The 27,629-nt window shown below is 44.3% G+C and overlaps 1 protein-coding gene across 1 annotated transcript in view; it reads right to left on the bottom strand.

Annotated features, from left to right (window-relative positions):
- Window positions 1-26,655, bottom strand: part of LOC140430263 (uncharacterized) — a 136,690-nt gene extending 110,035 nt beyond the window's left edge. The window contains exons 1-8 of the mRNA XM_072517688.1: window positions 26,545-26,655; window positions 19,040-19,117; window positions 13,740-14,001; window positions 9,673-9,787; window positions 8,561-8,648; window positions 7,852-7,961; window positions 4,005-4,224; window positions 3,767-3,892 (exon numbers count right to left, since the gene is read on the bottom strand). Of these exons, the coding sequence (XP_072373789.1) occupies window positions 3,767-3,892; window positions 4,005-4,224; window positions 7,852-7,961; window positions 8,561-8,648; window positions 9,673-9,787; window positions 13,740-14,001; window positions 19,040-19,117; window positions 26,545-26,623 (1,078 nt within the window). The 5' untranslated portion in view covers window positions 26,624-26,655. The remainder of the gene's footprint in view (window positions 1-3,766; window positions 3,893-4,004; window positions 4,225-7,851; window positions 7,962-8,560; window positions 8,649-9,672; window positions 9,788-13,739; window positions 14,002-19,039; window positions 19,118-26,544) is intronic.
- Window positions 26,656-27,629: the final 974 nt, after the last annotated feature.

The raw sequence follows: 27,629 nt of genomic DNA, 5'->3' as shown, positions 1-27,629 counted from the left end.
GTCTCATGATAATTCTTTGATGCTGTAATCTCACCTTGTAACACTCTCAAATAGCATGGCAACCCTTTGCTACAATTTATTTTCTATTTAACACTTTAAATAGCACAAATCCCTCTCCAAATCACTGTTTCTGTAACAGTAATATAACACCCCCTTTATAACACCAACCGAACACTTACATTCTTTAGCACGCTAGTAACAGAACATACAATATTTTAACATAATACCGCTCCATAATATTAATGTAGCAACTCCACAACATTACTGTTAAATCCACTTGGTAACAATAATGTAACACATGCAGCTCCATAATGCTAGTACAGCACATGCAGTTCTCTATAAAATTGATGTCATAGCTTCTCAATCTATAAAAGTAATATGAGATCCAAATAACTAATAAAACACTCCCTCTAAAGCAGTAAGTAGTAGTAAGTTGAGATTCATGTCCAATTCTGGGTATTGCACCTTATGAGGAGGCATGGGATTCAGGGTGATTTAGCAGTTTGGATCAGAAATTGGCTAGCTGGAAGAAGGCAAAGGGTGGTGGTTGATGGGAAATGTTCAGCCTGGAGTCCAGTTACTAGTGGTGTACCACAAGGATCTGTTTTGGGGGCCACTGCTGTTTGTCATTTTTATAAATGACCTGGAGGAGGGCGTAGAAGGATGGGTCAGTAAATTTGCAGATGACACTAAAGTCGGTGGATTTGTGGACAGTACGGAAGGATGTTACAAGTTACAGAGGGACATAGATAAGCTGCAGCGCTGGGCTGAGAGGTGACAAATGGAGCTTAATGCACTAAAGTGTGAGGTGATTCATTTTGGAAGGAATAACAGGAAGACAGAGTACTGGGCTAATGGTAAGATTCTTGGCAGTGTGGATGAGCAGAGAGATCTCGGTGTCCATGTACATAGATCCCTGAAAGCTGCCACCCAGGTTGAGAGGGTTGTTAAGAAGGCGTACGGTGTGTTAGCTTTTATTGGTGGAGGGATTGAGTTTCGGAGCCATGAGGTCATGTTGCAGCTGTACAAAACGCTGATGCGGCCGCATTTGGAGTATTGCGTGCAATTCTGATCGCCGCATTATAGGAAGGATGTGGAAGCATTGGAAAGGGTGCAGAGGAGATTTACCAGAATGTTGCCTGGTATGGAGGGAAGATCTTATGAGGAAAGGCTGAGGGACCTGAGGCTGTTTTCGTTAGAGAGAAGAAGGTTAAGAGGTGACTTAATTGAGGCATACAAGATGATCAGAGGATTGGATAGGGTGGACAGTGAGAGCCTTTTTCCTTGGATGGTGATGTCCAGCACGAGGGGACATAGCTTTAAATTGAGGGGAGATAGATATAAGACAGATGTCAGAGGTAGGTTCTTTACTCAGAGAGTAGTAAGGGTGTGGAATGCCCTGCCTGCAACAGTAGTGGATTCTACCACATTGTACTGTGGATTCTACACTAAGGGCATTCAAATGGTCATTGGATAGACATATGGACAATAAGGGAATAGTGTAGATGGGCTTTAGAGTGGTTTCACAGGTCGGCGCAACATCGAGGGCCGAAGGGCCTGTACTGCGCTGTAATGTTCTATGTTCTCTGTTCTTATGAAGGATGTGAAGGCTTTAGAGAGAGTGCAGAAAAGATTCATGGGAATTGTTCAAGAAATGAGAGTCTTCAGTTAAGGGGATAGATAGTTGGGGTTCTTTTCCTTACAGAAGAAAAGATTGTGAGGGGGTTTGATAGAGATGTTCAAGATCTGGACAGAGTATGAAAGAACCTGTTCCCACTGGTGGAAATGTTGAGAAACAGAGAACACAGACTTAAGGTGATTGGCAAAAGAGCCAATGGTGTCAGCGAGTGGTTTAGATCTGTAATCCACCGCCTGAGATTGTGGGTGGAAGCAAATGTAATTCTCACTTTTAAAAAGATTGCATAATCACATGAAGAGAAAGAAACTGCAGTGTTACAGGGAAAGACTCGGGGTGCAATTTTGGTCCAGTTTTGTGTGTATTTGGCGTGGAGATTCGCGTAGGCAGAGTTGGTGAGATCGCGGCCTGTATTCAACAGCACTTTGTACCAAAAATGAGCCCCCACGAAATGCTCGACATTACTGGCTCCCTCGCAAACTGATTTGCCCGACTTGCACCTCAGCTTCTTGATGCTAACGAGGGGAGCTGCATTTAAATGCTCCCTCACCCCTCATTCCAAGTCAACACACAAGCATGGCAGTGCCCAAACCTGCTCCTCGCTTTGGGGATTCCTTCCTGGCCAGGCTTCTCGATGCTATGGATGAGAGAGGGGACATCCTATTCCCCCAGGGGGTTGAAAGACCAATAGCAGGGTCAGCAGTGTCGCCTGGGAGGCAGTGGCAGCAGCTGTCAGTGCGGGCAGCATGACAAGGAGGACCGCAGCCCAATGTCGGAAAAAGATAACTGACCTCCAATGAGCTGCAAAGGTAAATTACCACCTCCCTCCTGGCATCAGTTCTGCCTGCCACAGAGCACACCTGACCAGATCCCGAATGAGCAGGTTCTTCCCGGAGGTGGAGGACAAATGTGAGCGGTGCCAGAGGGGCCCGGCCAACCACACCCACATGTTTTGGGCTTGCCCCAAGCATGCTGGGTTCTGGGCAGCCTTCTCCGAGGCAATGCCCAAGGTTGTAGGGGTGAGGGTGAAGCCATGCCCAATAGTGGCAATCTTCAGGGTATCGGAGCAGCCAGAGTTACACATGGGGAAGGGGCCCAACGCCCTCGCTTTTGCTTCCCTAATCCCAAGCCGGAGAATCCTGCTCGGCTGGCGATCGGCAGCACCACCCACAGCTGCAGACTGGCTCGCTAACCTCTCAGAATTTCTCCACCTGGAGAAGATTAAGTACGGCATCCGAGGGTCAGAGGAAGGCTTCCTGGATACTTGGGGGCAGTTTGTCGGTCTGTTCTAAAACCTGTTCGAGGCCAGCAACGAGGAGTAACCTAATAAGATTTTTTTTTTAAAACACCCAAGATAGATGAGGTACAAAAAGACTGCGCAACCTGGGGTGGGGTGGGGGGGAGGGGGAGAGAGGTTTGGGGGGGGGTGGTGGTGGAGGGGGGGGGTGCGGGTGGGGGGAACATAGGGTCAGTTAAACGAAGGACAAACTAAACCTCTCTGTATAATAAAGGAAATTAGCGCGAGCGAGAAAAATGTGATGTGTATATATACAACTGTTTATAAATATGGGAAATGCCAATAAAAGAAAAAGAAAATTCTCCCCCCAGCTGACCGGCTGACACCTCACACCCTCCCCACAGCTGATCTCTTTGCTTGTTTCTCAGGATCCCTGGCACCACCAGCGCAACTGCTTTATTTCCAGGTGCGGTGCCCGCAAATGCCACTTGCTATAGACCCCCCTGACCCATCAAGTGTTCTGCTCACACTATCTCCTCCTTGTCCCCGCAGGGGAAGACAGCCCATAATAAATGGGAACGGGCTAAGGTGAGGGGGGTCCATAGCAGGTGGTAGGAGGAATCCCGAGATGCGATAAAATCAAGGAGTACTGCCATAATGGCCAACACATCCTACATCAGTGGACACAGTAACACAGGTAAACTTTTAAATACAAAGGTAAACATTGCAGATGATGAAAATCTGAAACAAGAACATAAAATGCCAGCAATTATCAATTTTGATAAAGACCAAATATAAGTTAAATTTTTAGGGTCCTCATCAGACAACACAAAGTAAACAAAGACACACTTATTATTCAATTGAATTATATTTTCTGAAATATTGTATCTTACTGGGAGCGCAGAAACAGCCATCAACACAGTGGTCGTCACACATCTGGCTCCTATCAGGGTTTGAGCATGTATCTGCACACGGAACACCACACTCTTCATAGGTCATATTAAACTGGCATGTCTCTTCTGTAATAGACATAGTGTCAACGTTTAATGTCTTTGTCATTTCCATGAGGAAAAAATGTATTTGTGACTTTATTTGGAGTGTTTGTGGGTGATCAATTTGAAAGTTACTTGCCGCACATGTCTTTGCTTCTCCAGTTGCTTGGTTTACCTCCAACATGAGCACACTGTCTAGAATATTCTGATAAAGTATTACAGATGCAGGATGATGGTTTTTCTAAATTCTTGCACAAACACATGTCCAGCATGCAGCTCTTGATAAAAGGTGCTAAATCTAAGATATTGTGGCAGTTGGAAAAACTTGGATCTGTGAGTGTTCTTTCACACATGGATTCCTGAGGAGAAAAGGAAGTTACTTAGTGAATGACCAATACACTTGTTTGTGCATTAGCCTTTAATGTACATTGTAAATATTTTCCGTCACAAAGATAATTGTCAATGCAGGAGATGCTTGCACCTTTGCTACCAGTATCTAAATTGAGTATTCCCAGCTATGTTGAGTTAGTCACTGGACAAGGATCTCTCTATCCTGGCCTCAGCGAAGCACATGTATTAATGCATTATTATCATTCTAAGCACAAGCCATTCTGAATATCAGAAAGTTTGAAATTAGCAAATTGCCATTTACATTGGGCTCCATTGAATGTGTAGCACAGAAATGGGCCATTCTGTCCAACAGGTCATAACCTATGATATTCTATGGTCCTTCTATCTGCAATGTCCACACAAACCTTTCCACCCTTCTTCATCTGACATTACCAGGATCGCATTTAATTCCAATCACCTTCATGGGCATATTCAGCTGCTGACTAATACATCTATTCTATTTGCCTCACTATCTTGGAGTAGTGTGTTCCACATTCTTAAACTCTTTAGGACAGGACCAAATATAATATCTGATACAAATTTAACATAACTTCTCTGCATATCAATTCTATCTAACTAGAAACAAACACCGGGGTTTAGTTCGCAATTTGAAAAATTACCTTATTACTTGCTACTTTAATGATTTGCGAATGAATATCGCTGTGATCTCTTCATCCTTCCTACCAAAATGCATCACCGCAAACCTATCTGTATTGAAATTAATTTGTCAACTACAAAATTATTCTGCAAGTTTACTAAAGTTTAATTCTTCCTTGTTGGGGCGAGTCCTCCATGTTTGACTAATTTGTTGGACTTCTTTGAGGAATTAAGAAACACTGTAGATAAAAGAGAATCTGTGGATGTGTTGTACCTAGATTTCAAGAAGGTACATCAAAGGTTACTACACAAAATAAGAGCTCATGGTGTGGGAGGTAACATATTAGCATGGACAGAGGATTAGTTAATAAATAGAAAGCAAAGACTGGGTACGTTTCAGGTTCGCAAGATGTGACAAATGGAGTACTGCAGAGATCACTGCTGGGCCTCAACTATTCTTAATTTATACAAATGACTCAGGTGAAGGAACCAAGTGTATGGTTGCTAAATTTGCCAGTCACGCAAAGATAGGTAGGGAAGTAAGTTGTGAAGATGACATAAAGAAGACTGTAAAGCAATAGAGACAGGTTAAGTGGGCGGACAAAAATTTGGCAAATGCAGTATAATGTGGGAAAATGTGAACCTGTCCACTCTAGCAGGAAGAATAAAAAAGCAGAGCATTATTTAAATGGAGAGAGATTGTAGAAGTCTGAGAGGCAGAGGAATCTGAGTGTCCCTGTACATGAATCAGGAAAGATGTGGAGATGCCGGCGTTGGACTGGGTGAGCACAGTAAGAAGTCTTACAACACCAGGTTAAAGTCCAACAGGTTTGTTTCGAATCACTAGCTTTCGGAGCACTGCTCCTTCACCTGAGGAAGGAGCAGTTCTCCGAAAACTAGTGATTTGAAACAAACCTGTTGGACTTTAACCTGGTGTTGTAAGACTTCTTACCATAAATCAGGAAAAGTTAACATGCAGGTACAGCAAATGACTCAGAAAGCAAATGGGATGTTGTTGTTTATTGCAAGAGGAATGGAATATAAAAGTAGGGATGTTTTGCTTCTGTATTTTGCAGGGTATTAGTGAGACCATATCTCGAGTCTTGTGTACAGCTTTGGTCTCCTTATTTAAGAAAGGATGTAAATGTGGTAGAAGTAATTCAGAGAAGCTTCACTCGACTGATACCTGGGATGCGAGGGTTATCTTAGGAGGAAAGGTTGGACAGGCTGGGCCTGTACCCTTTGGAGTTCAGAAGACTGGGAGCTGATCTTATCGACGCACATTAGATTCTGAGGGAACTTGACTGGATGGATGCTGAAAGGATGTTTCCCCTCCTGGGAACTAGAACCAGGGACACATTATAAAAATAAGGGATCTGCCTTTCAAGGGAGGATGAGAAGAAATTATTTCTCTGAGGGTCTTTGGAAATCTCTTCCCTACAGAGGGTGGAGGCAGGTCAATGAATATTTTTTAGTCAGAGATATATGGATTCTTGACTAATGGGGAATCAAAGGTTATCAAGGGGGGGCAAAATGTGGAGTTAAGGCCACAGTCAGATCAACCGTTATCTTACTGTATGTCAGAGCAGATTCAAGGGGCTGAATGACTCATTCCTGCTTCAAACTCGTATATTTGGAAGTTCTGGGTATATTTCAATCGAAATATATACCTCGTGACTTTTCCCAGTATGAATATCAATTTAATACCAATTTGTGCTGAGTTTCTATCAGTGCTGTGGCCTTGTGCTTAATATTATCTCATATTATCCCGCAGATATTTTAACTCCTCAACAGTCTGGACTGGATTGAATTCAAGAGACTAGCGGTGAAAGAAGTTATTAAACTTGTAGAAAATCTTGGTTAGACCACCCTTATAGAAGTGAGCATAATTCTGGTCTCGACATCATAAAACCATCTCGAGTCACTGAAGTGAATGCGAGAATGCTTTTCAAGGATCTTACGAGAAAGGGGAGGTTATATCTATTAAGAAAGACTGCAGGCTGGGCTCCTTTTTCTAGAAAAGAGAGGGTGGAGAGGTTCCATGTTCAAAGTTTTTAGATTATGAACTTGGGTAGACATAGAGAAGATGATTCCACTTATTGGGGAGATCAAGATGACTATTAATACACTAAACAGGAATTCAGGAGAAATTCTTCACCGAGACAGTGTTTGGAATTTGGAATGTTTCCAGGAGGAATTGTTGAGCAGGGAGATGATGGTGTAGTGGTCATATCACTGGATTAGTAAGTCAGAGGATCAGACTAATGCCCGAACGACATGGGTTCAAATCGGCAGCGAATGGAATTTCAATTCAATTACAGTAATGTGCAATTAAATGCTAAGTTCAGTAATCATAACCATGAAACTATCGTCAATTGTCGTAAAAACCCACCTAGTTTTAATGCCCTTTAGGGAAGGAAATCTGCTCTGGTCTGGTCTACATGTGACACCAGACCTACAGCAATGTGGCTGACTCACTACTCCCGAGGACGATGCATAATAAATGCTGGCCTTACTCACACCCCATGAACAAATAAAAAAATGATGTATTTAAGAGGAAGTTAGATGGGGGTGACACAGTGATGCAGTGGTTAGCATTGATGTGTCACAGCACCGAGGACCCAGGTTCGATCCTGGCCCCGGGTCACTGTCCGTGTGGAGATTGCACATTCTCCCCGTTTCTGCGCGGGTCTCACCCCCACAGCCCAAAATATGCAGGGTATGTGGATTGGTGATGCTAAATTGCCCCTTAGTAGGAAAAAAGGAATTGGGTACTCTAAATGTATTTAATAAAAGAGAAAGTTAGATAAACACCTGATGGTATAAGTATCGATTATGTCAATCAGGTCAGGTGAAGCGGAGGTCACTTATTCACTGTACCAATGCTTAATTATCTATGAAAATCAGCAGATACATTAGAAACTAAAGTCAAAAAAATTTGTAAGCTAAAGCAGATTCAAGACCGAAGGAGGTTGAAATAATGAGAAACATTCACTTACAAATCTTGAACAATCTTTGTTACTATCAGATGAAGGTACATCTTTGCATTTCTCTGTGGGACCATTCAGTTTTTGCAAGTTTCCATACTGGATAGGGGTCAGGTGAAATCCTGGAATCAATGACAGGCAATAAGTAAAGAGTGTGGGTTTACAGGTCTGTTTACCATGGGTGAAAATCCTGTTATGGCAGTGCCAAGGGGCATTGAGGTAGGCTTTGAAATGGGCACTGCCTGGGGTCACTGCCAAGGGCGTTATCCTTTTCCATTGTGGGAGGGGGTGGCTTCCCCTTATGTGTGATGGGGGAGAGGAAGGGGTGCGTGAGGGTGGAGGGAAACTACCCCCCAATACCTCCATGGTCGCCAGAAGGTCGTGGGAGGGAGTCCTCCATGGCCATGGGGGAGTGGGAGGCAGTTTATTTTTCTCGCAGATCAGGGGGCCTTTTAAAGATGGCGCCCTCTGCAGCCACGCTTGCCAGCTGTACCAAGCCCCGCCCTCCAGAATGATGGCACGAACCCCCCCCCCCCAATTATTTCTTGAGTGTCAGAAGATCTGGCCAGAAAACCTGGCTGTGTTTCTGGAGAGAAACATTTCACCTTTCTGTCAGAACTTGACAGTTTGTCATTTGCTTTGTAAAATTCCACCCAAATAATGTGGACGTAATATTAAACCAATACAATTAAATGTAGCTGCTAGTGCCAATTACACATACCATTTGAAGAAAATTCATTGTCACGAATGCCATTGAAATCACCACACAGCCCACATGTTGTATTGACAAACTTCTGGCTCAGTTCAAGCTAATGCAAAAGAAAGAGAACATCAATAGTTACAACATTTTGAGGTATATTTCAAGTAAATTATGAAAAAAATACAGTTTTTGCTGCCAATGACATTTTAAGGAAGCTGAAGTTGCAAAGTTGAGCTCCAGGTGTGTTCAAAATGGCCTCCACACTTCTGGTTTGGGCTGCACCTGATGGTGTTATGGGTAGAATCCATAAAATTCTTTCAGTGCTGAAGGAGGCCATTTGACCCAGTGAGTCTGCACTGATTCCCTGAAAGAGCACCCCATCTAGGCCCACTCTGCTGCCCTATCCCTGCAACCCCACCTAACCTGCACATCTTTGGATTATGAGGAAACTGGAGCACCCGGAGGAAACACATAGGAGGTTTCACGAGGAAAACGTGCAAACTCCACACAGACAGTGACCCAAGGCCAGAATTAAACGCTAGCAGCATTGCTAACCAATGTGCCACTGTGCAGGTAAATGGGTAGTGCAAAACTTGATGCATGCAGCGGAGGTATGCAGAGTAGACAGATGATGACATCACTCTACATGTTAACACTAATGTGACTCTTGCATTCTTTTCAAACTCAGTGCTCCAGTTAGCAGTTTGAGCTGGATTTTTATATCGAGGCAGGAGTTTGGAAAATTCATGGCTCAGCCTGCCAGCTGGAAGGCAAGGATATAGTGGTGGCTTCAATCTCAATGACAAAAAAATCCATAGACTGACTTGGTATTTGGAAAGAGGTTTGATCAGCCAGCTCGTTATAGAAAAAACATCAAATGGAAATTAGCAGAGAATCAAACAGTTTCAGCTTCACCTTCCTACTCTCTTAGCTAAGGGAAGGAAAACATTTCTAAGAAAAGAACTGATGAGGAAGAAAGTAACACAATGGAAGGGGAAAAAGGAACACAACATTAATCATTAACATATGAGAAGAGTTTTGAAACAAGCCAATATATTGAATAAAATATAATGGTGAAGCATGTTTAGTGCACTTGTCTGTTGAGGTAGCTGTGAATGTTACAATTCCCATACCGTGATGGCATCATCTCCATTCCACATAAGAGTCAGACCAATCTTTGCAGTGATACGGGTGTAATTACTGACTTTCTCAATCATGATCCCAGAATGGGTGTGAGGTAGTGTAACCCTAGGATAAAAGAAGCAAACGGTTATACCAATTTTCAGCATGGTTTTTAATTTAATGATTTCATAGCTGCATAGTGATGATAGTATTTATAAAGCAGATTGTTTATTTCCTATTTCCATTTGCAACTCTGCTCAATACACTTGGCTCTACCCTACTGCAGTACAAATTCCAATTTTCCCCAAACTCCAGCTAATACTCTATCGTTCTCACCCATTATCCCATGCTTTGCAAACCACTAGTGGACTTCCTCTTCCTGTGCTATTTTTAAATTTGCCCTTGAGAAAATAGTGTTGAATCAGCTTCTTGAACCGCTGTATGAACCGCCATAGGGCTAGGGAGGGAGTTCCAGGGTTCTGACTCAGTGACAGTGAAGGAATGTTAATCTAGTTCCAAAGTCAGGTTGGTGTCTGACATGGAGGGCAACTTCCATGCTGTAGCGTCCTCCTGCATTTGCTGCCTTTGCTCTTCTAGATGGTAGAGATTGAGAGTTTGACTGATGCTGTCAAAGGAGCCTTAAGTCACTGCAGTGCCCTTTGTAGATGACACACTGCTGCCACTGTACATTTGTGATGGAGGATTCTTTTTTTATCCATATCGACTTGAAAATTCAATTTTTTTACGAGCTCTGCACTCTAAAATTCTGTGCTGAAAACAAAAAATCTCAAACAAAGATTTCCAAAATCTTTAAAAAAAAATTTTTTAGAGTACTCATTTTTCCCAATTAAGGGTCAATTTAGCGTGGCCAAGCCACCTACCCTACACATCTTTGGGTTGTTGGGGTGAAACCCACCCAAACACAGGGAGAAGGTGCAAACTCCACACAGACAGTGACCCAGAGCTGGGATCGAACCAAGGATCTGGATTGGTTTGGATTTGTTTATTGTCACGTGTACCGAGGTACAGTGAAAAGTATTTTTCTGCGAGCAGCTCAACAGATCATTAAGTACATGAGAAGAAAAGGGAATAAAAGAAAATACATAATGGGGCATCACAACATATACAATGTAACTACATAAGCACTGGCATCGGATGAAGCATACAGGGTTAATGAGGTCAGTCCATAAGAGGGTCATTTAGGAGTCTGGTGACAGTGGGGAAGAAGCTGTTTTTGAGTCTGTTCGTGCGTGTTCTCAGACTTCTGTATCTCCTGCCCGATGGTAGAAGTTGGAAGAGTGAGTAAGCCGGGTGGGAGGGATCTTTGATTATGCTGCCCGCTTTCCCCAGGCAGCGGGAGGTGTAGATGGAGTCAATGGATGGGAGGCAGGTTTGTGTGATGGACTGGGCGGTGTTCACGACTCTCTGAAGTTTCTTGCGGTCCTGGGCTGAGCAGTTGCCATACCAGGCTGTGATGCAGCCCGATAGGATGCTTTCTATGGTGCATCTGTAAAAGTTGGTAAGGGTTAATGTGGACATGCCAAATTTCCTTAGTTTCCTGAGGAAGGCAGCAGTGCTAACCACTGCACCACCGTGCTGCCCTAGATTTCCAAAATCTTGATGTGGAGATAATTGGCCTTTCTTTAGAAGAAAGGTTCAAGAGCTGATTACACTGGACAGTGATTAGGGATTAATTTGGAACTAAGTGAACCAGCGTCCATGACACATTGGCGGAGATTCTCCGCTACCCCCAACACCCATCCCACCGCTAAAATTGGGAATCTCGATTGGGTGGAGAAACCCATGTCAGCCCAAAAGCGGGATTGGCGCTGGGCAGCAGACCCGTTGTGAGTCTCCAGTCCTGCCCCGCCGGCCTAAACGGGCTTCCTGCCCAGAGCCTGTGAGATCTTGTTTCCATAACATTAGCAGCCTTGAACACCAATGCTCAGCCCTCCCTCTATTCTCCATCCCTCCAACAGGAACCCCACCTTGCGGACTTTGTGCAGGTCATGACAGGTGCAGATTTGGTGCGATGGATACCGAGGAGGGTCAAGGAGGGAAGTCCATTGACCATGTGCCCCTCTGCCACTTCCAGACTGCAGAGGGAGGGTCACCCAAGCGTCCTAGTGGTTGGGTGGGCTTGGGGGTGAGGAGTTGACCTCATGACTCTCCCCCGGGATCAGGGTCCTGTGGCTGGACTACGCCTTCAATCTCTGGGTAACATGATGATCACTCTTGGCAGGTAATTTAGGCAGCTCCCATATCAAAATCATTGTCTGTGTACTGTGAAATCTTTGAAGTGGCCTGTTGACTTTGAACTGCTCTGTTTGACAGCTGATAAGCAGATCATCAGTTAATTGAAGATAGGAGCCAGGAAGTCACCCGCCAGTACTTTCCCTTTCTCCACATCCGCTCACTCAGCCCCATGCTTTTAACACTGCAGCTTTTTGAAGTCTCTGATCCTTCCTAGAATGCTCACAACCCTTGGAAACCTTTGAAATCCCCTAAGAGCCTTTGACATACTTTGTATTCATTCAGTTTCACGGGCCAATGCCTTTAAATATCCTTTGACTGACAGGTTACTGGTTTATACACAACAGGTTGGAGCTTTGTTTATTTATCTTTCCCATCACACTTGAATGCATCTGAAGTACCTCCCATTGATCCTACTACAATGTTTATAAACATCATTGGTCTGATTGACAGTTGCTGACAACTTCAAAAATGTTAGGTGTTTTCAGTTCCTCTTTTCTAACTGTAGATTTTGGGAGTTTATAAACACAGGACTACAGCTCTTTATTGGTAGCTTGGAGATCTGATGCAGGCCTCTCATACCGTGTGGAAAATCCCAACGGTGATGGGAAGTTGCCAGGAACTAACCTCTTTAAAGGGCTTAATTGGTCCATGGGCGAGTGGGTGTCTGACAACACTCTATGTCATGCATAACATACATGCAGGGCAGAGGGCAAGCAGGCAAGTGATGGGCACAGCACTGCAGGCATACCTCCACCTACCATTGCCCACCCGCCATCCCCCCACCAGCACCATATCCCTGGGGTTGGGGGGAGGGAATTAAATTTGGAACCTTTAGGCTGGAACTCGAGGTGAAAGAAACAAGTAGGTCACATTTAGATATGGACAACCTGCATACACACCTTGAGAACCCATTCTCAGAACCTAAAAAAGTTATGGAAAATGTGCAACATAGATTCGCTAGGATGGTTCCAATGATGAAGAGCTATGGTTAGAAAGTGACTTGAGGAATTTCAACTTTGTTCACTCGTACTGAGGTGAATGATCTGATCGGGATATTCAAGGTCATGATTGGCTATGATCCACGATTCGATTGTTCAGCAAGATGACAAATGGAGAGCACAAAAAGAATTAAAGGATCAGATAGAGGAAAAATTCATTACATGAGAGCTATTAGAATATTGTTGATGCAGAACCCAGAAATTATTTTATTATTTGATGTTTGCAAAAGAGAAATATAAAGCAAGAGGGGAAATGAGAAGGACGATGTGATTAGACAGATGTTCATGTGGAGAAAAAAGTAGGTGTATATTTGGTATGTTACATGCCATTTTTGACCTGGAACATTCCATGGATAAGTTTTCAAATATCTGTGGGGTCAGATCCTGGTGAGGGGGCAATTAAATAATTGCTTTCTCTGGAGGTTGTCTCTGGGCCCTGATGCAGTCTTCAATTTTCAAAGTGCTGCTGGTGGGGACAGGAATGGGAACTCACTCATCTCCTATGCACAGCCCACTGAATTCTTTTCTGAGATGGGTACTGACATCTTAGTAGGTATTTCAGTGAATTGTAACTGTCCGGTGTAAGGTATTTGGGTTCACTGTGGGGAAAGGTTTTGTTTTTATGTTTAAAACCTCAAGTACCCTATGCCTGAAATAATCTACCTTATTTTGCATGATCGCACCCCAGCTCTAACATTTCAATAATTGTGCAACCAGTCCTATACTTTGATCATTTACTTCTTTCCCCACCACGCAATACAGTGTGCTGATACATTCTTATAAATTGAAAACAGCAAAAATGAAAGCTTAAGCGAAACACTTACACGTTATCATCGACAGAAATAACTGAATTCAGTACTTCAATAACTGATCCATCAATCTTCAAGACAATTTGAGTGATCTTTGGAAGAGCATTAACAATGGAACGTCTCATCTGAATGTTGAATTCCTCATAACTACTCAAACACTGGGAAGCAAAGACATAATTGCAGGTTCCAGGGAAATAATAAACATCACCATCAAAGGTTTTAAAGTGATAGTTTCCCCAGGTACTGCAAACACGGAAATTGTGGTCTGGATTGCGACCTATAAATTGAGAAGAAACATCAGACCAAATGTAATCAGCAAATCATTTAAGTTATTACCTCTAGTCACATTCTTCTAATCATTCTTCTGTTTATTAACCTACTAAATTGTTTTATTCATTCATTTATGGGATGTGGGCGTCGCTGGTTAGGCCAGCATTTATTGCTCATCCCTAGTTGCCCTTTCGAAGGTGGTGGTGAGTTGCCTTCTTGAACCGCTGCAGTCCCTGAGGTGTACATACACGCATAGTGCTATTAGGGAAGGAGTTCCAGGATTTTGACCCAGCGACAGTGAAGGAACAGCGATATATTTCCAAGTCAGGGTGATGAATAACTTGGAGGGGATCCAGGTGGTGGAGTTCCCAGGTATATGCTGCTAGCGAACATAGAGAACACTGCTCACTCCATCAGAAAAAGCAGGCTGATAAATAAGAATATGTTTCCTGGTTTGATTTTTTTTCAAGTTTCTAAGTTCAATAACCAGCATGAAGCTCCACCTGTAAATGGATCACTATTCCCTATGATCTCACACTGAACTCCCTTACCTCCTCCATTGCAATGCTATTTCCAGGAATTCTGATATTGTTTCCTATTTAACATTATTCTTCATCTCAATGGATCTTTATCCTCCATTAGGCATTTCCATTCATGTTTTGGAGAGGCGGTGCTCATATCTCCTCTCACACACAAAATGAGTTGAAACAAGGCTTCTCAACGAATCGGGCAGCATTTTTGGAGTCTAAAGTGATGTAGCGGACTAGATTTTCATGAATTTGAGGAGTCTCCATAATGGGATGCAAATACCGACCAGGATCTGATTCTGGGATTCCCCATTCCTGGAGTTTCTGATTTGTAACAGGGGCTTGTAAGGTTGCAGTCTGATTCAGGTGGCGAGCCCTCACCCTGCATTACCGACCAGGCTGGATCCAAAGTGGAGATAGGCATGTCCTCGTCCTCCACAATGTTTATGGGGTTGGGTCAGTAGAACAAAGAGCCATGATTTACGGAACCTCAAAGGTACCATGGGCGGGATTCTCCTACACCCTGCCGGGTTGGAGAATCGCCGGGGGTCGGCGTGAATCCCGCCCCTGCCGTCCTCCTAATTCTACCGCCCCCCAAAAACCGGCCCGGTGTGAGTCGCGCCGCTCGCCTCGGAGAATGGCGGGGTCCAGCGCAACTCAATGGGCGCCCGGGCTGCCTGAAATCTCCGGCCCGTGATGGGCCGAAGTCCCGCCCGTCTGTTGCCGGCGTAAATTGGAGTAGGTCCCTTACCGGCGGGACCTGGCGGCGCGGGCGAGCTCCGGGGTTCTTGGGGGGGCGCGGTGGGATCTGGCCCCAGGAGGTGCCCCCACGGCAGATTGGTCCGCGATCGGGGCCCACTGATCTGCGGGCGGGCCTGTGCCATGGGGGCACTCTATCCTTCTGCACTGGAGGCTGTGGACCTCCGCCATTCCCGGTGCGGACGCGAATCCCTCTGCTCATGCGCGGGGATGACCCCAGCATGTGCTGGCACTCCCGCGCATGTGCCGACTCGCGCTGGCCGGCGGAGGCCCTTCAGCGCCGGTTGACGTGGCGCCAAGCCCTTTTCCCGCTGGCCGGGGAGGCGCCAACCACTCTGGGGCGGGGCTAGCCACTGAAGGTGCGGCCCAACGCCGGAGTGGTTCACGCCACTCCATCCCGCCGGGACCCCCTGTCCCGCCGGGTAGGGGTGATTCCCACCCCATGTTCCTGTACGTTAATAAACCTCTGAAATCTCAGCTTAGGCAAGAATATATAATGAGGCTTGGTTGAGAGCTCAGAAATCCATTAGAGTACAGAAACACCTGAGACACAGGGAAAACATTATTTGATTGATAGTTCTAGCTTTCCAATCTCTCCTGTCAATTGCACAATATTTATTTACACAAGATAAAGAAGATACAAGTGCTTTCAGTTTCTGCTATTGGTACTTTGAAGGATCTGGATGATTTACACTTTTATTGGCCTGTGTAAACAGGATTTGTTTTTAAGGAAGGTTGTCGATGAATGACTGTTTTTTAAAAGCTTTTTATTAAACTTTCTATTGTCACCAGAGCGTTCATTAGTTCTTTACAGTGTATATTGGGTGAATGGGCATGGAATAGCCATAGCTTGACATGGGGGCTATGAGTGGCCATAAGAGGATGAGTGATGAGCATACCTTGACATGAGGGGCATGAAAGGCCACAGAACATTGGGGCATATCTTGGCATGAGCGGGTGTGAAGGGCCATGGGAATGAGTGAGGTGGCATGGCAGGGGTAGGGGCTTTGAGGGGTGAGAGCTATATGGTCTTTCTGTTTTTACTATGACTGATACAAACTTCCACAGCACCGAGGCAGGCCTTTAAAACAGCCCACCTCGACATCGGGTAACACCTGTGGCTGCCTCCAAATGTTTTTCTAGGTCAGGTAGCTCGATTGCAGCTCACCTCCACCCCTCCGCTCCCCCACTGCCCTGGAATTAAAATCTCGTATTTCCTGGTCCTTTCTCCTAAGGCAGACCGGACAAGCCATGGATTTTTCTGACTCCTGCTATCTGCCTCAATAAGGAAAAGACGTCTCAAACCTTCAGGCCAGTGAAGCAGCAATAGAATTGGGATGCTCAGAGATGTAACAGATTTTAAACTAGACAGGGAAAGAAGAAAGGGGGAGGAAAGAACAAACAGGAAGTTATAGGGTAGAAGGCAGAAGAGATCAAACAAAAGGGATGTGGATGCAAGGCAGAGAGAGTTGATAATGGGCCAATAAAAGTAACAAAATATGTGTCTGGAGAGATGTAAAAGAGAGGGCAGCATCACTAGCAACAGCTACCATCCAATGAAAAAGGGGCAATCTGAAATTGTTGCACTTAATATTGAGTGCGGAAGGCTGTGAATTGCCTTGTTGAGAAATTAGGTGCCATTCCCCGAGCTTATGTTGAGTTTTATTCAAACAGTGTGAGAGGCTAAGAACAGAGAGGTCAGAGTGGAAGAGGAGCAGGGAATTAAAATGATGGGTGACCAGAAACTCAAGGTCATGTTTGCAGACTGAATGGAAGTGTTTCACAAAGCAATCACCCAATCAACATCTGATCAGGAGTGCTAATAATTTGGAGGGCGGGAAAAGAGGATATAAAAGGGAAGGTGCCGCATCTCCTGCACTTGCATAGAAGAAGGAGTGTTGGGCGTGACATGGATGAAATAGTCCTTATGGAATGCTGAAAGTGGAGGGAAGTGGAAGATGTGTTTGGGGGTGGCATTAGCTGGAGGAAGCAAAATGGCAGTGGATGATTTATTGAAGGCACAATGGAGAAATGCAAGATGACATGTTTCTAGGGGTGGTGGAAATTGGTGAGAGCAAAAGTGCAGGTTGTGGAATGGACACAGTCAAGGTCAATCATAGTGGCGAGGGGGGTTCTGGGAAGGTTATTCTCCATAGAGGAAGAATATAGAGAAACGTGAAGCTGGTATGGAAAGTTGCATCATCAGAACCAATCCAATGGAAATAGAATGGAATAGAGTCACTCCGATAAATGAGGCATCAGGAAAAACACTTGTGTGAATCAATCTGTTTAAAATGAACATTGGTGGATAGCCTACCCCCAGACACTAAGACGAATATGTAAAGAAAAAGAAGGGAAGAGTCAGAGATGGACCACGTGAAGGAAAAAGAAGGGTGAAAATTGGGCGACAAAACAATTTCAAAACAATTCTGTTCACCCTGTAAGTGTATCCCTGAGATGTTGGTCTCCTGCCATTGTAATTCTCCACTCCACTCCCACTCTGACTTTTTTTCCCTCGTCTTCCCAATGAAGCACATCTACATTTTCAATGAAGGCCTTTACAGCCTTTCAAGCTTACTAGCTTTTAGGACTCATCAATTTCAAAACACCACTCTGCCAACGTTTTATGGACAACAGCTATTGGTGGTGATTCTGCTTTCCCATTTATATCTGCTCTGGACATATCTTTTGTTTCTTTATTTGTCTCATTACCATCACTATTTGCCTTGAACTATAATCCCTTTTGCTAATTAATTTCCCCTGCATTCCATTCTATCACTGACCCTCCTGTTTATTCTTTTCGTCCCTTCCCCTTTTCATTGGGCTGAAACACCTTTACATCTTTAAGCCCTCTGGATGACAAAAGGTCATAAGAAACAGGAAATGGAGTAGGTCACATGTTCCCTGGAGCCTGCTCTGTCAGTCAATATAATCATATTGGATCTCCTGTCTCAGCTCCATTTTTCCATCTGATTGATTCCCTGAGAGATCAAGAACCTGTCTATCCCAGCCTTAAATATATCTAACAATGGAGCATCCACAACCCTTTGAGGTAGAGAATTCCAAAGATTCAAAGCTCTTTGAGTGAAGAAATGATTCCTCACCTTAGTGCAAAATGAATTTCTCTCTCCACAGATGCTGCTTGACATGCTGAGTATTTCCAACATTTCATGTTTCTCATTTCAGATTTCCAGCATCTGCTGTACTTTTCTCTTGTATTATTTGTGTTACTTCATGTCTAAGGGCGGGATTCTGCGACCTCCCAGCTGTTTCTCGGCAGCGGGAGGGGCATGCCATTCACTGGCAGCGGGATTCTCTGGGATTTAAATCTAATGATGACCATGAAACCAATGTCAATTGTCGTAAAAACCCATCTGGTTCACTAATGTCCTTTAGGGAAGGACATCTGCCGTCCTTACCTGGTCTGGCCTACATGTGACTCCAGACCCAGAGCAATGTGGTTGACTCTTAACTGCCCCCTCAAGGGCAATTCGGGATGGGCAATAAATGCTGGCACAGCTGCGACACCCACATCCCATAAACGAATAACAAATAAAATTGCCACTAAAGCCACCCACATCGCCAGGAAGCCAGAGAATCAGGCCACCGCGAATGGCCAGAGAATTCTGGCCTACACCTCTGACACTTAACAGTGTCCTGACTATGGACGTTAGCCCATTACCTAGACTTTCCAATTTTTAAAAGGAATACAGTTTTGCAACTAAATGACAAATGTACTTATTTGTGTTGTTTATTTACTTGCATAAACTTGAGCTGATGGTTGATCTGGGAACAGCACCACTGACTTGTGAAACAAAGCAGGTTTTCTCGATTCGTCTAAAAAAACCACAAAATTACAATTGAATGATCAACTAACTATTAAACAGTATAATAATATGAATTGTTTCATGTTATGATGCAGTAACTAGATGTTTATACGTTATACCATATTAAAACTGTGGCCGACTAATCAAAGGCTAAATGCAACTTCAAGTTTGTTTATTTGCTGTCTGCTTACCAAAGTGTGTGCCTCCAATTTATAGAATACAGGACTCTATTAAAGTTCACTTACAAATTCTAAATTTAATGTTCTATGACCTGAGCATATGGGCTGCGTTCTCCAGTTTCCCAGCCGCGTGCTTCTCGCCTGCACGCCATTCGCTGGCGGCGGGATTCATTGAGAGATTGATTAACCTCATGGAGGGCCACATGAGGCATTACTCAAGTAAATTCAGGAACTGCACACTGACATTCACAGAATGAATACCGCACTCTGCAGCATGGACTGGTCAGTGGTGCAGCCTCAGACTGAAGGGACATTACTTTAAAACTGAGATGAGGAGGAATTCTTCACCAGAGAGGGTGGTGAATCTCTTTGCCGCAGAAGGCTGTGGAGGCCTAATCACTGAGTGTCTTTAAGACAGAGATAGATAAGTTCTTGCTTAATAGGAGGATCATGGGTTACGGGGAGAAGGCAGGAGAATGGGGATGATTGACTAACGGAGCAGACTTGATGGGCTTAATGGTCTAATTGTGCTCCTATGCCTTATGGTCTTATTCCAGGCCTTGTCTTCAATGAAGATGTTCTCACAGGCAGCTCAAAGGGTTTTCCAGATCATGTGATCTTCCTGCATAGAAGGGATCAGCTCAAATCTATTGGGATCAGCTAATACCCAATATTGACCCCCATCCTGACGAGACGCACAAGTCCAGAGCTGGACTCAGCCACTACAGCTGGAGCACGTCTGTGTTCTACATCTATCTCCTGCACCTGCCCTTTCTTCTCCTCTCCAAGTCCTGTTCCTCCTCTTCTTCCAGTGAGCTATGTTGACCTAGCACTTTACTCTGCATGGTCCTCTCTGGAGGAACACCAAATGCTCAAGACACTCGTGACAATATACCACCAAGCAGGCCAGGGTAACCTAAAAGGGTGAGTAGTCATCTCTTCAAAAGGTAACCCTTGTTCCTCAGACTCCATCCGCATCATTTGGAGGGCGGCAAAATGAAGAGCTGCAACAACCTGCACTGGTGGAGTATGAGAGGATCATGCCAAATGTTATGAAAGTGACTGCACAAATGAAGAAAACTCTTATTATGGGCACAGACATTGAGGCAGTGGAAGCCTTTCCTATTGATGAATCTCACTGGGTGTCACTTGGTGCTTGGATAATCATTTTGGTGCAATCAATGATGTCCAGATGCTGGGGAAATTCAGAAATGCAGGAAAAACTCATTTCCCTTTGTAGTCGCCCCATTTCTCTGGAATTCATGTCCTGTCCAGCACTCGGTCACCTATGAAATGTGGTTGAATTCAGCCATTTGCAAGATGCTGCCAAGATTTATTATTGATCCTTGGAAGGAGGTTCAAGGCCAGGGAGTGAATTATATGTCTACTAGCAGGCCAAGGAGAGTAGTGTTATGAGTTATGAGGCCTTCCATGATGAGGGCACAAATCTCCGGTATTCCCGGTGAATAGCGGGAGAGCCCAAAAACAGGTTTTGCGCCTGGCATCGAGCCGGTCGCAATGCTCCCGATCCATGGTGCCCGATGCGATCTGAATCACACTCTCGCTGACCCAGTAAACATTATGGTGGTGGGAAGGTGTGAGGGGGGATCCCTCGTTGTCAGCCCCCTTAACTAGCTGAGAATGAACTCCCTCAGTAATTTGGGGTGGGGTTTCCCCTTAACCAGGGGAAACCACTCTGTATAAAAACCCTGACTTGGGTGCAGGTCAGGGAGAGTGGAACTTCAGGGAGAGGAATTATTTTCTGTATACCGTAATAAACCTGTCGTTCATTTCGACCCGACCGTGCATTCCTGTTGCCTCTCCAGTTTGGGTTCTACAATTTGGTTAGGTCCCCCCACAGAAGTAACACAGATTTCACACCAGTTCTCCGACAGGTGGGTGGCTCCTTTGTCAGGAATATCCAACTCTGGGATTTAAGGAGGTTTAAATGACAAGGGGATGGTGGAATGACTTAGGAAGAGATTTATTTTTGAACCAATCTCTCTTTTATAGCTGTTCCTATCAATAATTTCATGTTTTCCCCAGTACCCTTACATTCTACTTTCACCATTATTTAAAAAAATGATGCACAATAACTACTTAAACCTCCTTTGGACCCATCTTTAGTTTCTTATTTAACAACAAATACTGGATAAACTCAGCAAGTCTGGGAGCATGTGTCGAAAGAAACAGAGTTTCGGACCAAAATGATCCTTTTACAGAATTCTGCTTTGTACCAATCAGATCTGAAACATATAACTCTGTTTCTCTCTCGGCATCCAGTGGCGACTATGAGGTGAACAGCTGCACATTAGGTGGCTCCCGCTTGGGGATTCGGTTTTTGACCCTTTTTATACCTGTTTAACATGTGTTGTTTAGGATGCAAGTGGTGTAATTTGAGAGTTTTGGTTCGCCCTCCGGCGCGTGATGTCTGGCGGTTAGAATATGAGGAACAAGTCGAATAAGGGGTCCTTGTCTGACTTGAAAGGGGTCCTCGTATCACAGGATTGGAGAAAATGGCAGAGGCCCCTGTGACATCGTTGCCCTCTCAGTGGACAACTGAGGGACTGGTAGAATTCCTAATGGTGGAATTTAGGAAACAGAGACAAACTGTCCCTGATGACCTGGCAAAAGTGATTAAGGTGGCGGTGGTACCCATTTGTGTAACTTTGGACAGGGTGGAACAATGGCTGGAGGTACAGGACTCGACGATTCAGAATGTGGAGAAGACGGTTACAGAGCATAGTATTAGGATCTTCTCTTAGGAGGCCGAGGTGGCGTTGTTGGCGGACGGGTAGAAGATATTGAAGGCCAAGGCCGATGACCTGGGGAATCACCCCAGATGCCAGAATTTGAGGATCGTTGGGCTGATGGAGGGCATAGAAAGTACAAATGCCATGGATTATGTGGCAAAGCTGTTTGGGAATGTGGTGGGGGAGGGGGGGGGGTCTTCGTGGAGCCTCCTGAAGTGGATCGGGACCACCGCTCATTGAGACAGAAGCCCAGGTCTGGGGAGTCACCATGGGCGATTATAGTCCGATTCCACAGATACGTGGATAAGAAAATGATCCCGAGGTGGACGAAGGACACTCGAGAATGTGGATGGGATTTATCAGGATGTTGGTGCAGAACTCGCAAAAAGGCGTGCAGGATTTAACAAGGCCACAACAGCTCTTTACAAGAGCAAAGTGTGTTTTGGAATGGTTTATCTGGCTTGCCTTCTGGTCACGTTCAGAGACAGGGATCACTATTTCAACATGTCGGAAGACGTGAATTACTTTGTAAGAAACATGGACTGGGGAAGAATTTAATTAAGTTGTTGGTTCACCTGAGTGTTGGCTTTTTAACATTTGTTGCTATTTCTTTTCCTATTTCCTGGATTTTTATTTGTTTTTACTGTATTACTGAAATAATAATAATAATAACTTATTGTCACAAGTAGGCTTCATTGAAGTTACTGTGAAAAGCCCCTAGTCATCACATTCCGGCGCCTGTTCGGGGAGGCCGGTACGGGAATTGACCCCGTGCTGCTGCCTTGTTCTGCATTACAAGCTAGCTCTTTAGCCCACTGTGCTAAACCAGACTGTTCGGGGGCGAGGGCTTGGGTGTGGATATATGTTTTTCCTTCCTAGAATGTTTGATATGAAATTTGGGTTTGGGGAGGCTCGTCCATTGATCCATTGTGTTATAAATTTGATTTTTCTCCATTTGGGGGTCACCCTGCTAGCAGTTATTCAAGTTAACAGGAGCAAAATGGGAGAGAGAGTTGCAACTGGTTACCTTCGTGGGGAGGGGTGGTGGTTGGTGTTTTCTGTTTCTCTTGTTCATTCAGGTAACAAGCCTAGGTTGGCTGGGTTTTCTTTGTTTGGGAGGGGGCTGGTGGTTTTGGAGTTGGGTGGGTTGTTTGTTTGGAGCCCGGGGGGGTAAGAGGGGGGAACGGGACATTGCTGACGCTGAAAGGTTTCTTTGTTCAGCTACTGGTTTGAAGGTGGTGGACCTGGAGCGGATGCGAGATGGGCCGTTGGCCTTGCGCTTCGGTCATCGGCCAGGTGGAAGGGTATAGTGAGGAGAGGTAGGGAACATAGCGTGTCCCTATATGAGGATGATTTGTTGTTATATTTCACGGACCCTCTCCCTAATGTGGGGAAATTAATGAAGGTGCTTAGGATGTTTGATTCCTTCTCAGGACATAGATTGAACCCAGGCAAGTGTGAGATTTTTCCGATGAACCCTCTGAGGATGGAAGCGGATCTGGAGGAGCTACCGTTTTGGCTAGCCAGGACTAGTTTTAGGTATCTGGGAATACAGATGGCTTGTGACTGGGCCTTGTTACATAAGTTAAACGTGGCCAGTCTGGTAGAGGGGGTGAAGGCGGACTTGAAGAAGTGGGATGCCTTCCCGTTGCCTTTGGTGGGAAAGGTTCAGACGGTTAAGGTGAACATTCATTAAGGTGAACGTTCTTCCGAGGTTCTTGTTTGTGTTTCAATGTCTCCCAGTCTTTCTTCCTAAATCTTTTTTCAGGAGGGTCAAAAGTTAATTTTGACCTTTGTTTGGGTGGGTAAGACCCTCCGGGTTCGAAGGGCTTCCTTGCAGAGGGATGGGGATGTTGGTGTTGCCTAATTTGATGTACTATTACTGGGCGGCAAACATTGGGAAAGTGCAGGGATGGTTTAGGGAATCGGTATGAGGCAGATGGAGGAGGCTTCTTGTTTAGGCTCAAGCTTGGACTTTTCTTTGTTCTTTCCTGCTTTGTTCTATTCATTTTATCGGTTTCCGGCACCTTCAATTATGGATAAGGTGCTATCTCTTGACAAGATAGGGAAAGGGAGGATATCAGATATTTATGGGATGATCATAGTGATGGAGAAGGCTTCGCTAGAGGGAGTAAAGGGGAAATGGGAGGAAAAGTTGGTTTTGGTTTTGAAGGAGGGGGTGTGGAGTGAGGCTCAATATGGGGTCAACAACACATCTTTGTGTGCTGCAGTTTAAAGTGGTGCATAGTATGCACTTGACCAGGGCACATATGAGTGGGTTCTTCCCAGGTGCAGAGAATAGAAATGTGTGTTTTTCGAGGGGGCTGGCGAACCACTCGCAAATGTTTTCTTCTTGCCCAAAGCTGGTTAAGTTTCCTTCTCTGAAACAATTTCGGAGATTTGGGGAGTTAAAGTGGAGCTGTGCCCACTGGTGGCTATCTTTGGACTGTCAGGCTTGTCAGGGCTGCAGGAGGGGAAGAAGGACCATCACCTCTCCAATAGCCAGGAGGCGAGTCTTGCTCGGATGGAGGGCATTGATGTGCCGCCTAAGGCTTCGGCATGGTTGGGAGATTTGTCGGAATTCCTGTATTTGGAAAAGATCAAGTACACCATCATGGGATCGGAAGAGGGGTTTTACTCTAGGTGGCTGCTGTTTATCACCTTCTTTAAAGATAAAAGCAAATTACTGCGGATGCTGGAATCTGAAACCAAAAAGAAAATGCTGGAAAATCTCAGCAGGTCTGGCAGCATCTGTAGGGAGAGAAAAAAGCTAATGTTTCGAGTCCAGATGACCCTTTGTCAAAGCTTCTTTAAAGATTTGATTGTCGTCAGTAATTGGGGGTGTGGTTAGGAGTGAGGGTGGGGGTTCCATGTGGGGAAATTTCTGGGTAAATCTGAGTTAGGTTGGGCTGAGTGGTGGGGATATTTTTATAAAAATGGTACACATTGTTTGACTGTTCTATCTGTCATAATTGCAATTTTTTTCTGAATAAAAATATTTCAAAAAAATTCTGGGTGGTATTTACTGGCTGTTTACACCAGTGGGATATTCCGGTCCCACACCGGCACAGGGGTTTTCTGGTGACGAGGCATGCAGTCAGTGGGAAATCTCATTGACAACGGCGAGACCAGTAAATCCTGTTGGTGGGCCGCCTCCGCTGCAGAAAAGCACGCGACGGGTTGGTCAGTAATTTCCGTCCAATGTTTCTCTATCCATAGATGCTGCCAGACCTGCTGAGTTTATCCAGCATTCCCACGTTTCCAGCATCCGCAGTATTTTGCTTTTGTTTTAGTTTCTTATTACTTTTTAAAAATCTTATGCCATCATGACTTTTTCCACTTCTTTACTCCTGTCCGGTACTCTATAAGAGACCTCTTTTCTTTTTCCCCCGTCACCACCCTCGCTGCCGAGCTTTCCCTTCGCGCTACAAGTGATAAAAGATTCCTGCAGCAATCGAGTGAAACTCAGCACAATGTTACAGCCTTCTAAGTCTAACACTGAGTTCCAAAATGTTAGACTGGAACCTCTGCCCCCATTTTGTTGGCTGTTTCTTTGCGGGTTTGTTTTTTCCCCCTTTCTTTAGCTTTCAGAAAGCAGCTATTAATGATTCTGCTATTCACACCTCCTCCAGATCCATCTTTTGTTTCTTTACTTGTCCCATCACCACTCCGTTGCCTTGCACCTTGCACTCTTTTTCTCACTTATCTTTCCAGCCTCCACCCTATGACACATTATTCAATTTGTTTTCTCTCACCCACCACCCCTTTCACGTGCCGAAAACATTTTCAGCTTTCCTAATTCTGATGAAAAGTCACAGACCTACAACATTGACTCTCAACATTCTTCCTCTCTCTCAACAATGTTAGACCTGCTGAATATTTCCAGCACTTTTTTGTTTTCATGACTTGCTGAAAAATCATCTCTTACACCTTCCAGATCTGAGACAGATCATCAGCCTGAAATGAGAACTCTGTTTCTCACTCCACACAGATGTTCTTGGCTTACTACATTCTCCGTTTATTTTACAGTACCTGTGTTTTTGCTAAATATAAAAATCAACACGCCTGAACCAGATTTTGTAAGAAGGTTGAATGACAGAATATTGTTATTCTTAACTAGACATGTAAACAGCGAAAATTTTCACCTATTCTGGAAAACAATACTAACTGTAAAACACACATGCGAACATTAACGATTATCAATGCAATTAAAACTGAATTAGGAATCAACTAATCAGGAGACATTCATTGGAAACATGGAAGTTAACTATTTTATACAATAATCAGCAGACCAATTTTTTAAGTGAATATGGGTTTGATGCTCGCTGAAAATACTCCTCCCAAATTGGACTGATATAATCCACAATGCCATTCACATTTAACAGACTTCCAAGAAGAACCACAAATTCAGATCAATATTTTGAAATATTATTCAAGACTTGTAAGAACATGTAACTCATAAAAAAATTAAAGTGATTGAAACAGTAAAAGGAGAATATTCTTACATCCCAAGGTAACAGAGCCATAAGAGAATGAGATTATCAGTATAAGGTTCCAGACTGATACATCCCTACTTGTTCCCATCTTGCTCACGGCGTGGTATGAGCCACCGAGGTCCCTGGTGTCAGGTGTGGATCACCTGTGGCTCAGTGTTTTATATCAGAATATTTGGCACAGTCTCCAGATTACAAATATCTATTGGGTGAAACTCAAAGAGATAAAATTTGTTTTATTCAAGTGTAAACCACAAAACACCGTTGAGATCTGACTTAGGGAACTTGGAGCAGAGATTGTTTGCAGAATGGGAGTTCAACCTTTGTGGTTTATTTATTCAGTGAGAAAAAAAATCATGCTCAAGTTTACAAAAGAAAAATCTGGATGCAATGGCAAGCATATTATGAATGCCTTAAGCATATTAAAGAAGACAATTGCAGCAGAGGGCAATTGCGGTCCAATTTCCATATTTGACTATGACTTCCTGAAGCGTTTTTGAAATTTTTCCACTTAAAGGTTAATTTCAACATGGTCAATCCAACCACCCTGTACATCTTTGGGTTGTGGGGGTGAGACCCAGGCAGACATGGGGAGAATGTGCAAATTCCACATGGTCAGTGACCTGGGGCCAGGATCAAACCCGGGTCCTCGGTGCCGTGAGGCAGTAGTGGTAACCACTGCACTACTGTGCCGCGCCGACTATGACTTCCACAGGGGCAGCGAAAAGCATCATATTTAAAACTGAAATGTTCCCAAATCTGTTCAATTTTGATCAAAGTAAGTGTGTATTTTATGTTGAACAAAAATGATGGAACACAAATGGTTTTCGTAGCTTTGTGGCACAACTGACTCATCTGGTAATAAGAAAAGTAATTCTACAAGCAACTAAATAAAGATCCCAACGATCAGAATCTGACTGGCAGGCTGAGAATTGCTTTTCATAATTTGAAGCAGTCTTCGAGAAACAAACTCAGAGTCTATCCCATACTCAAGAGTATACCATTATATAGACTTCTGCAATGAGATATCCTTTGGGTGTGAATGCGTTGAATTTATATCTTACTCAGTCTAATAGCTGAAAAATCTGCTCCCACCA

Source organism: Scyliorhinus torazame, chromosome 10 (assembly GCF_047496885.1).
Source record: "Scyliorhinus torazame isolate Kashiwa2021f chromosome 10, sScyTor2.1, whole genome shotgun sequence".
NCBI classification, from domain to species: Eukaryota; Metazoa; Chordata; class Chondrichthyes; order Carcharhiniformes; family Scyliorhinidae; genus Scyliorhinus; species Scyliorhinus torazame.
Note: the sequence above shows the minus strand (reverse complement) of the source record. Positions and strands in the feature narration are given on the sequence as shown.